Consider the following 12522-nt stretch of genomic DNA (forward strand, 5'->3'; position numbering starts at 1 on the left):
TCAGTCTATTGTTTAAAAATGATATGTGGTAAGAGAGTTATGAAATCAAAATAAATATACCCAGCTGTGAGGGAGTGAAAGCAAGGGGAGCAGCTTCCCTTGGAAAAGAAATACGAGTTGACACTTTACAAGCAAATACCAAGACAGACAATTGTGAACATCTGCCATGTGTCAAGCGGTGATAGTGCAGGGAGAGAAGGGAAGAATGTATAGAACATGAAGCATCTTTAGAGACAGCATACCCACCAAGTAATTAGGAACTCAAGCAAGAGAGGAGATCACAAAATTTACAACATATGCTATGGAAAAGGGTGCTATTGCAGCTTATTTATTTTAGATCTGAGTGTCTAGGTATATATTCTCTTCCACAAACACATGACAGCCTGCAGCTATAGGGCTTCTTTAATGAAGGGGAGTATTATTTTTGAACTGGAAAGCAAGCATAGCAAGGTAACTTATTACAATTACCCTCAATGTCTACTTAAAATAAACTAAGAATCAGAATGTTTCATAATCTCACAATTTGTAGTCCAGATTCTCTGTATTCGACAGCAGTGGAATTCAGTTCTTGCCATAGATTTAAGCTCCACAGTCTAAGATTTCCCTTCACCAGATAACTATATTTCTAGTCACCTATCTATAAGAATTATTTGAGGGTGTCAACAAACATGTGGACAAGGGTAATAGGGTATTTGCACTTTCAGAAAGCCTATGACAAGGTCCCCCACCAAAGGCTCATAAGCAAAAGTAGGCAATCAAGGGGTAAGAGAGAAGGTCCTCTCATGAATCAGTAACTGGTTAAAAAGGTAGGAAACAAAGGGTGGGAATAAATTATCAGTTTTCACAGTGGGGAGAGAAATAGCAGGGTCCCCAAGGATCTGTACTGGGATCATTGCTGCTCAACATATTCACAAATGATATGGAAAAGGGGTAAACAGTGAGGTACCAAAGTTTGCAGATGATACAAAATTACTCAAGTCTAAAGATTGACTGTGAAGAGTTACAAAGGGATCTCACAAAACTGGATGACTGGTCAACAAAAAGGGAGATGAAATTCACTGTTGATAAATGCAGAGTAATGCACAGGGGAAAACATAATCCCAATGATAGACAGAATTATGGGGGTCTAAATTAGCCATTACCACTCAAGAAAGTGCTCTTGGAATCATTCTGGATAGTCCTCTGAAAACTGCTGTGCAATGTGCACCAGCCGTCAAAACAGCTAACAGCATGTTAGGAACTATAAGAAAAGGATAGATAGTAAGACAGAAAATATTATACCACCACTATAAATCCATGGTACCACCTCACATTGAATACTGTGTGCAGTTCTGGTCACCCCATCTCAAAAAAGATATTAGAATCGGAAAAAGTATAGAGAGAGGCAACAAAAGTGATTAGGGGTACAGAATAATTTCCATATGAGGAGAGAGATTAAAAAGAACAGACTGCTCATCTTGGAAAAGAGATTACTATGGGTGGATATGATAGAAATCTATACTATCATGAATGGTGTGGGGAAAGCGAATAAGGAAGTGTTATTTACCTCTTCACATAACACAAGAAATAGGGGTCACCTAATGAAATGAATAGGCAGCAGCTTTAAAACAAACCTAATGAAGTGCTTCTTCACACAATGCAGTCAATCTGTGGAATTTATAGCCAGGGGATATTGGACTCCAGCCCTCCCTGTATGACTTGTCTCTCATGCCACCTTCTCCAAAGCAGGTATGCTTTGTCAGCAAAAAACATGCAGTGCATTAAAAACTGAAATTTTAAGGAAGCATAAAATTAAATTTATCAAGATAAACAGGGGAAAGTGATTTATCATTCTTATTTAGCTCATTAAAACACTCCATTTTTAAATTTAAATGACCCTGTCACAAATGTCTTCTGCTAAGGAATTCTGGAATCTTGCTGCAGCCTTTGGGTCCAATTCACTGCATGGATATTTAATAGTGTTGGTGTTTTGTTTTTGGGTAAAGAAGGGACCTTGTATGGTTTCAAAAGTTTACCTCAGTCACTCAAATACATACACTACCTAAAGTGTGATTCTTCTCTGAAAACTGACTCTGGAAAACCAGTACCCCAAAGTTTCATGGTTGTGTCTTAATTTCAGACCAAGCTGACCCAGTTAACCAATTGAAAGAAATGATTTTTCTAACTGCTAGCCATGAAACAACATCACAGTTTCCATCTCAGATTCCAGAGTTTTCTCATTCATTGCCAGCAAGAAATATGGTGAAGACAAAAAATAATCATGCAAGCAGAGAGGTACAAGGATGCTCCAGTACAAGTGCCAGTGCAAATTGTAGTGTTCCCTGCGGTGCTAGCTACCCCAAAGGAAACAGGGAACAAATGGGGCCATTTATCCATCACAGGTACTTATATACCCCGCATTAACAGTATCTGAGTGCCTCAGAACATTTAACTTGTTTATGCTCACAAAGCACATGAGGTAGGGAAGTGTTATCCATATTTTACAGCGGGGGAATTGAGGAACAGAGATAATTAGTTATTTGCTCAAGGTCACTCAGGAAGTCTGTGGTGGAGCAGGAAAAGTAATGGCCTCCCAAATCCTAGGCCAGTGCCTTAACCAATGGCCTATCATTCCTTTTGCCATGGCTCTGCAAGCCTTCTTCACCAGCCAGGAATGAAGCAATATGAGCTCCCTGGGCTCTGGGAAGAGATTGCACTTCCCTGAACCTCTGTTCCTCCCAGAGGTTTTGTGGTATGGATTCACATGAACTCCAATGCAGACCTTTGCCTATCAAACTTGCATTAGCCTTGAGTAATTTGGATAACTTGCTTTGTTGCACAGGAAAACTAAACATGGCCAGCAAGAGTTTTCCTGATTTAGTTGAGCAATGGTTATAGATGTTAATTTTTAGGCAGTGAATTGATGAAGGCTGAACTCTGAAGACAGATTTGTTGCCATTGGAGCAGTTTTTCTTTTCCCTTCTTCCTGTCTGCCCCTAAAAGCAGAGGTATGATATGGTGCAGTGTTACCAAAACTGGATGGGAAAATAAAACAATTGATATGTTAGCATACTAACACAACAGGCAGAGCAATAACAACATTTCAGTCCTTTAATATCTGACAAGGAAGAACAAACCAAGCAAATTGTGTAAAATGCTGTACTTCTAACTGGCCTAGATTTGGTCTTTAGTCTTTAAAGAGGACAAAACAATTCACTATAAACAAAAGTAAAATCATCTTTAATGAAATTCTCGTGTAAAACAATTGTTTAGTCCAAAGGTAAATATATATTTAATTCTCTTTCAAATGTCAACACAAATTGAGAGCTACCAGTGGTCTTTGGAGAACAAACAGTAGTTAAGTTCCATCTTGCTGATGTTCAGGAACAGTATATGTTACACCTTTTAAACCAGCAATTTCTATTGCACGTATCTCAATTGCTCTCCATTTAAGCACTCAAAAAGCTGATACCTCACTAAATAAATTAAAACAAATCCAGTTTTTGTAGCAACCATCTTAAACTGAACACAAATATCCTGGAAAAGTAATATTACTGCAGGCTTTTAATAAATACAGTAAGAACAGATTTATGATTCCTCACTGGTGTTTTATAAAATGTTGAATTTTAAGTATGGACCTTTTAAAAAAAATCTTAAGTACCTGCGCGGTGGTACAATTTCCTTATTATTTTGGTACATATGCTCTGTTAATCAGTATTTGTATTGTATTTAAGCAAACTTTTCCATATACATACTTTACACAGTGTGTGTGCATCGAAGTGTTATGAACTTCAATGGAAGACCGAGTCAAAGAACTCTTTGCAGACAGATGAAATAACTTTGCTTTTTGCAAAGAGTTAAAAAACAGACTGAACTGAAGACAATACAACTTTTGGGAGGGATTTTCAAACGCACTCAGCGTTGGCTTAACTGATCCCAGTGAAGATAGTCAGAGTAAAGTTAGGTCAACGCTAAGTGCTTCTGAAGAACTCCCATTAGAAATCTTACAAATATCTACATACTGTTCTTTCGGCAGCAGTACAAGACTTTAAGCACCTCCCTGTAGTACAATGACTGTGGCTACCTTTACAGTAGAAGTAATTAATGCATTTATGGCAGTATGGCAAATTTCATACGAAAATGTATATACAGTATGGTCATTTGTAGCTAGAATGAAGATATCAAAAACTTCTACTCTTCTTTTAAGCCCCGTTTTAAAACAATAAGCTGTTCCACAGGAGGTCTCCAAACTCCCGAGTGTGTTAGAGTACATTACCCCAACATACAAAAACAAATATTTACATTTTCTTAAAGTACCAAAGAAGTTTTTAAAAAATCTAGTAGCTCTCAGCGTGCAAAGTCAGCAGGAACTGATTATCCAGGATGTTTACTATTTGTACAGAAAGTCTTGGGATCAAGCATTCAGAAGCAGAGTGCAAAAGAATCAGCAATTATTCAGCTCACTTCCTTTTTTCTGTTTTGAAATACATTTTGTTGGTCCAGGCTACAGTTCCCTTTTTAAACACTTATTGTCAGAGTAATGTTCAGTTTAGTGCAAATCTAAAAACCACTCAGGATCTGTAATCTTTTCGAACAGTGTGAGCCATCCAGTTCACTTTAGTAGTCCAACTTTCCCGGAGTGCTTCATCAAATTTTTGCTTAAATTGTTTTAGTGCTTCTTCCTCACTCTTCCCTAAGGCAAGAGAGTCCTAAAAACAAAAAGGAAACAAAAAGGTACTGTTGGGAATTTAAAGACCAGTTATGTCCCGTGACCCCCCCCCCCCACACACACATTTTTAGTTTTTCCACTGTCAACCTTTTTAATATATTATTAAATTTATTATTATATTTATTTATCAATATACAGTGATGTTTTCTGGACTTTATTATTAAGTTAGAAGGAAAAAAAAGAGGAAATCAGATGTTTTTGAGAAACCTACCAACTCTCTGGCCAGTGTTTGCTGTTAAAGCAACAAAACAATGGCTGAAGAAGAACATGGCACTAATTTGCAGTTCAGCAACTAGAAATTATGGGTAACATATAACCGGATGACAATTCAAAGTTGGCAAAAAAAAATGAACTGACAGAGGGAAATCTAAAAAATTGCCAGCACCACAGAGGGTTAGACTCTGTGATATCTTGATGCCAACTGGCAGAAGACTACAGGGATTCAGAAGGGTCAGAGATTCCCTGAGTCTGTTATTTACATACTAGTTTGCCAAAGACTGACATGTAAGATCTCTATTGAAAGCCTGCATCACACTGGTCCTCATAATCATTGCAAAATATATGTATGGATAATATGTAAGCAATTGTGTATGTACACTGCAGAGTATGTTCTTAAGGTCTGTGACTTGGGGCTGGTCACCAGAAGATGTTAAACAAATTTCTTTCAGGCAGAAGATGCTTATCTACCTGTCTGGCTATATGTAAATTGAGCAGTGTGCTTCACAATGAACACCTGTATACCGTTGAGCAAAAAAAGCGAATCAAATGATAGTAAAGTCTCCAGGAGAGATTTCAGATAGGAAAAAACAAGCAGTGGGGGTTACCCCCCCTTTTTTTTTTTTTTAACAAGAGAAGACAATGACTCATTGGAATGATATCTGGAGGTGCAGTGATGCACCAAGTTATCCTTTATTGGGAAGATAAGCTGCCAGCGTGCTTGTCTTATGAATGGAGGATCACAGCCAGTGTGGCTGTTTGATGCTGGGAGAGAAACTTTGGTGAACTAACCTTTATGAGACACAGGAATTTCTTGTAAGTTAAGTTTAGGCTCTAGAAAGCATGTTATGAATTTATTTTATATGTTTTAAATATTTGATTTTATATATTCTACTAGCTTCTTGAATCTATTCTTTGTTATATAAACTTCTTGTTTTTACTATAAACATACCTAAGTTCTGTGTGTTAAGCAGAGCTGGGGTCTAAAATGTAAGTGGGAAGCTGGGTTGTACTGTTCCTTTGGGAGCAGAGAATCTGGGAATTCTGTGAGCGTGCAGTCCAGGGTGACGCTCAGAGGTTGGAATGTACCTATCGTCAACCAGTAAAGGAGAGTGAGGCCTGGAAGGCAGTGCTTGTGTTGTCAGAGGTTGGGGAACTGACCGACAACAGGCACACACAAACCTTCCTCATGCTGGTGGTAGTGAGGTTCCTCAAAGCCAATGGTACCCCTGGGAAGCATCACAAATCTCTTGAGACACAGCAACTAGTCATTCCAGCATCTTACATACAGAATACGGGAGGGAAATGGGTCTGTGCCTCAGTTCTAGTTATCACTTGAAGAAAGCTTTGAATATTATATGGAATGGAATCCGAGGGAAAGGGCTTAGAACAATAAGAAAATGGATTTGCTGTGGGACCATAAATTCATCTACAGAAGAAATGCTGTCATACTGAGTTGTAGCTCTGGCTTTTACCTTGAGATACTGGATATCCTTGACAGAAGTTAGCTCTGGAAGCCCTGCAGTTAACATCAGTGCAAAGAGTGTGATAAATAGATTTCCATGTCTTCGCAGAATCAAGTATGCTTCTTCACAACATTGGCGGAACCTGAACATCCATCACAAAACATACATACAATGAACGTGAAGCAGAAGAAGATACTGTGCGGTAGCTCTTCAGATGTCATTTGGCCCAATAGATAGTAATTAATTTCATTTGAAAAAGTGTCTGAAATAACACTTGTGAAGTTTTACTTAACCCTCCAGCTGTTCCACTTCCAACCCTGCATTTATTTGCCAATACACAGTAAATACAGACAGTATCAAACTAAACTGTGGGCTCATTGCTTATTCTACAGGAGAAAAATGGCTCACTGGCATTCAGTTTGTTTTCCATTCCATCCAGCAACACTAATTAGATAGCATTACGGCTCAACCTACCAGAAGCAACGAGGCAAAAGATCAATCAGTCAAACTTAGCGTATAAACATCAATATGTCCACGTCTTTGTCAGTAAGTGCTTCCATAGCAAAATGTTGAATAACATCAAAGTAAAATCTCTAAGTGACTCCTAAGGTACATCTCCACTGCACACTAAGCCCAGGTGAGACCCGGGCTTGTGGACTCAATTCCAAGTCCATGCTTGACAGTCCACACTGCATTGTAAACCTGGATCTGGGTCTCAGCCTTGCTAACACATCAATACTGCAATATACAGACCTTCTGACTTGGGTCTGTGGCTTGAACTGCATCCATACTGCACAATGACAGGGCCTGGACCCAAGTGGCAGCAGGATTTTGTCTCTGATCCCCCCACCGAACAAGGTTCTCGACCGGCATCCTGAGTGCTTGATGACCTGAGTCTGACTGATTTATGTGTGGATGAAGGGGGCTTGGGCTCAAACCCAAGTCAGAATGGGCAGAAGTCAGGAACGATGTAGAATCGGAAAAGAAAGGACTTTGACAAATAGAATTACTGGTGGGCAGCTTTCCCTTGTTGCACGTATCTTACCTTACATACTAGCCAATGACAGTAAACACCGTCAGTGCTGTTGTAAGCAATGGATCAAAGGACTGGCAGGAACAGAGACTTTAGTCAATCTTCTGAGGCCCAAAGAAAGAGGGTCTCCACAACACTGATAGCCATGGTGGCTGTGGAATTGGCCAGGACTGACTGCAGACTTCAAAGAGCCAGCTTGTGTGACAAGGTCTCAGGTAGGTAGAGAAACCAGAGAGATGGAGTCGAGCCTCAGGGACATTACTCTGCTCCTGACAATAGATGGTTCAAAGCCCCTGAGTGGAAGGTCTGGTGCAGAGAACAGTTTATTCCTGCTGGCTCCCTGTAATTCTTGCCTGTCCAGCTACTGAGCCTTTTAGCTGTGAGCTGGCTTTGAGGTCTCAGCAATGAAAGATGTATCCATACAGCCTTCCTTTCCCTCCTCACTGTCCTGTAACTAGATTTCTTCTCTCCCCATCCCTTATGTAGATAAGTTGGAAGATGTTAGGGAAGAGACAGAAGAACAGCTGAGAAAATACTGCTTCTTATCTTACAGTAACCATGGTTCTTTGAGAGGTGCTGTCCAAGTGGATTCCCCTTGGTGCACACACATCCCTTACAGTGTCCAGCAGTGTTGGTTGGGTCTGTGCCTACACCTTATATGCCCTTGTGAACACCTGTCTAAAGGTATAAAGGGTGGAATGGGCTCAACCATCCCTCAGCAACTTTGACAATCCAGAATCCCAGAGGACTAGTAGTGGGGAAGGAGGGTGGGCCTTGGAATCCACATGATTGACACATCTCAAAGAATCTCTGTTCTTTCTTGTTCAAGTGATTGTCCACACATATTCCACTCTTGGTAACCAACAACAGTTGTCTGTTTGCTTGGACCTGGATACTAGGAGTCAATTTAAACAACAAATGCAGGGCAGCCTTACCAAATAGGTATCCAATCTGGAAGCTACTGCCAAATAATAGTTTCTTGTAATATGTGGACCAGCTTTCTGTGCTCTACTGGGATGAGCTCTAATGTGGTAAGACGGATCTACCTCATAACATGTTCTTATACAATTGGAGACCCATTTTGATAGTATTTGTAAGCATGCTTCCTGACCCTTAACACTATCAGGGAAAGCCACTAGCAGCTTAAGTGTGCTCCTGAATGATTTTATTCTATTAAGATAGTATGGCAATGCCCTTACTACATCCAGTGCATGAAATGTAGCTTTCCCTGGGGGTGAGTGAAGCTTAGGGAAGAAAACTAGAAGATGAATAAACTGGTTCATATGAAACTCTGCAAGAACTTTGGTCAAGAACTTGGAATGAAGCCTGAAAGTAACCTTGTCCTTAAGAAAACTGTATAAGAGACACCCACCAGAAGGGAGAGAGCCATCAACACTTAATACTATATTGAAGTTCCAGGGGAGACAGGGCTCCCAAGCTGGGGGGGAGGGGGGGAATTTGAATAAGTCTCTTAAGGAATCTAGCCACTGTAGGATAAACATGAGCTCCCTGTGTGACACTGTGGCCAAAAGGGCTAATGGGATCCAGTTCTGGTCACCACAATTCAAGAAGGATGTTGATAAACTGAACATGGTTCAGAGAAGAGCCATGAGAATGATTAAAGGATTTGAAAACGTGCCTCAAGGATATCAATCTATTTAGCTTAAAAGGATGGTTGAGGGGTGATTTGATTACAATCAGTAAGTACCTAACTGGGAAACAAATAATTGACAGTGGGCTCTTCAATCTAGCAGAAAAAGGTATAACACAATCGAATGGCTGGAAACTTAATCTAGACAAATTCAGACTGGAAATAAGGTGTAAATTCTTAACAGTGAGAGTAATTAACCACTGGAACAATTTACCAAGGGTCACAGTGGATTCTCCATCACTGGCAATTTTTAAATCAAGATTGGATATTTTTCTAAAATATATGCTCTAGGAATTATTTTGGGGAAATTCTATGGCCTGTGTTATACAGGTGGTCAGACCAGATGATCACAATAGGCCCTTCTGGCCTCGGAACCTATGAATCTAGTTGAGGCTTTCCTGCTTTGGAAAGGATGTTATGAACACATGGGGCACATGCACACAGAATGGAATCAATATGAACAATCAGAAGAAGAAGAAGAATTGGGGAATCAGGCTGCCATCTATGTATCTAGGTCAGGTGATCAAAACAAACGGAAAGAAAGTGGAGCTTCAATAGTAGCCTTGACTGACATATGTATGGTCTTTGGGATTTTGGTAGGCAGACCCATAATGCTCTAGGTAATCGCTTGTTGTTAAATACAATGGTACATATGTTTACATTTAGCCATTTGGCAGAGACCAGTAGAAAATTAGTTTTAGAAATATCACCAAAACCGCAAAATTGTGCTATAAACTCTAGAATTTGATGACAGCAGAACGGCAGGATAATTTTTGGTAGTGACAGAAACACTGCTACTTCTACTTACAAAGTAATCAAGGTGTGTGTTAAAATATATGTGTATTTTAACAAATGAGTAGGTTTTAAATTCAGGAAAATCATTTATAAAAATATGAGCACAGATGTATACACAACCAACCAATTTTATAAAAGCAAGCCTTCCTAGTTTTTCCTTTTTCTATCAAAACCCCCAACAAATCAATTGTATTACATGGCTACAGATAGCTGTGAAACGAAACAGCTGAGACATCATTGTTGTGAATGCAGATGCATTTGGCCTTCACAACATCCCCTGGCAATGAGTTTCACAGATTGACTGCGCATTGTGTGAAGAAAAAGTACTTCCTTATGTTTGTTTTAAAGCTGCTGCCTATTAATTTCATTGGGTGACCTCTGGTACTTGTGTTATGTGAAGGGATAAATAATACTTCCTTATTAACTTTCTCCACGATTCATGATTTTGTAGACCTTTATCTTATCCACCCTAATCATGTCTTTTCTAAACTGAACCAGTATTTTACTCTCTTCATATGGAAACTGTTCAATACCCCTAATCATTTTTGTTGCCCTTCTCTATACTTTTTTCCAACTCTTAACATCTTTTTGGAGAAGGGGTGACCAGAACTGCATGCAATATTTCAAGGTATACCATGGATTTCTATAGTGGCATGATATTTTCTGTTTTATTATCTATCCCTTTCCTAATGGTTCCGAACATTCTGGTAACTTTTTGGAGTGCCGGTACATACTGCGTAGCTATTTTCAGAGAACTATCCACAATAACTCCACTCTTTCCTAAACTAATCCATCATTTTGTATCTATAGTTGGGATTATGTCTTCCACTGTGCATTACTTCACATTTCTCAGTATTGAATTTAATCTGCTTTTCTGTTGCTCAGTCGTCCAATTTTGTGAGAGCTCTTTCTAACTCTTCACAGTCAGTTTTGCACTTAACTATCCTGAGCAATTTTGCATAATCTACCAACTTTGCCACTTCACTGTTTAGCCCTTTTTCCAGATCACTTATGAATATGTTGAAAAGCACTGGTTCCAGAAAAGATCTTCAGGTGATCCTGTTTATCTCTCTCCACTATGAAAACTGACCCTTTGTTTCCTGTTTTTTAACCAGTTAGTGACTCATGAGAAGATCTTCCCTCTTATCCCATGACTATCTACTTTGCTTAGGAGTCTTTGGTGAGGGACCTTGTCAAAGGCCTTCTGAAAGTGCAAGTACATTATATGCTCTGGACTACCGTTGTCCACCGGTTTTTTGATGCCCTCACAAAATTCTAATAGATTGGTGAGACTTAGTTACAAAAGCCATGTTAACTCTTCCACAACGTCATGTTCATCAATGTGTTCGATAATTCTATTCTTTACAATAGTTCAACCAATTTGCTGGAACTGAAGGTAGGCTTACTAGCCTATAATTGCCACGATCACCTCCTGGCGCTATTTTTTTTTTTTTTTTTTTTTTTTTTAAAAGATCAGCATTACATTAGCTATCTGCCAGTCAGCTGGTACAAAAGCTGACTTAATTGATAGGCTACATACCACAATTAGTAGTTCAGTTCATCTATATACAGAGGGTGTACACTATTTTTTTTAAATACTTTTCCACATTAAATAAGTTAAAATTACTTGTCTTTTTAAAAGTGAAAATGTTTCTGTTTTGCTAAGGTGTATTTTTACTTAATCTAGGTCCATTTTCATGGGTGATCACTTCACATTATTTTACTGTATGCTGTTTTACGCATAGGACAGTGTGCTGGAACTGATCAACATACTTTGTTCCAGCTATTAGGTGGAGAGAGAAGTTATGACTTTATCCTATACATCAAAATAATACTTACCGGCCAAATTTTTCAGTGTTTCCCGTTTTGCCTTGTTGAATGACATGAATGAAATCATAGGTAAGAATGAAAGGCACTCGCTCCCTTTTAATTCCAAATTTGGACTTGAAGTTCCCAAGAATATGCCCAAAATCTATGTGAAAGAGCTAAACAAAAACAGAAATGAAAATTAATTTCTCCAGAAAAATGTTCTATTTTTCTAATTTGTTCAAAAAATTTAAGGGCTGCCTGTCAGGAATGCTTAGCTAAAAATGAGACACTCAGTAATCCCCCATTCTGACCTAAAACTCCATCTTTTTTGTATCTCTGAATTTTTGTGTAATTCCTTGTGTGGGTTTTTATTTTCAGTGTTTCAAAACTGGATATAAAAATTAGTGCCAGCAGGTTGCCATCCTGAGCATCCTGGCCATCTTATTGCCATCCTGAGCTTAAAGCAATGTGCGCACAAGGAGGAAATATCCGTAATGAAGGAAATGTCAGTTTCAAGCTTCAGAGGTACAACAATAAACATTATTTATCTATGTTAGGGTTTTACCCTGATGCCCAACACCATATTATCTGAGTGCCTTCCATGTAAAATCCATAGCAATAGTGAAATTCCCAGTAGACTTAAAGGAGTCTCTGGCATTTTCCCTTTTCAGGGTCAAAACTTTCCTGGGGAAGTTTTTCATTTTTTATTTATTATTTTTATTAAGATTTCATTTATTTCATGTTTTTGGTTGGTAGAGGCAGCATCAGGGATATTGGAGGAAATGTATTCTACAAATTAATAAAATGTTGACAGCATTGTTCTAAAAATAAGAAAATGTTTTTT

General features: G+C 38.8%; 1 protein-coding gene across 6 annotated transcripts in view; it reads right to left on the bottom strand.

The window, feature by feature from the left end:
• Positions 1 to 3196: 3196 nt before the first annotated feature.
• Positions 3197 to 12522, bottom strand: part of PIK3CB (phosphatidylinositol-4,5-bisphosphate 3-kinase catalytic subunit beta) — a 317999-nt gene continuing 308673 nt past the window's right edge. For all 6 annotated transcript variants that reach the window (XM_067538936.1, XM_067538931.1, XM_067538934.1 and 3 more), the window contains 3 exons: positions 11709 to 11854; positions 6400 to 6532; positions 3197 to 4688 (listed from right to left, as the gene is read on the bottom strand). In XM_067538936.1, coding sequence (XP_067395037.1) covers positions 4551 to 4688; positions 6400 to 6532; positions 11709 to 11854 — 417 coding nt within the window. In that variant the 3' untranslated portion in view covers positions 3197 to 4550. The remainder of the gene's footprint in view (positions 4689 to 6399; positions 6533 to 11708; positions 11855 to 12522) is intronic.

The sequence above is a fragment of the Emydura macquarii genome, unplaced genomic scaffold (genome assembly GCF_026122565.2).
Source record: "Emydura macquarii macquarii isolate MOO-44397 ecotype Brisbane River unplaced genomic scaffold, CSIRO-AGI_Emac_v2 contig_499, whole genome shotgun sequence".
Lineage (NCBI taxonomy): Eukaryota > Metazoa > Chordata > Testudines > Chelidae > Emydura > Emydura macquarii.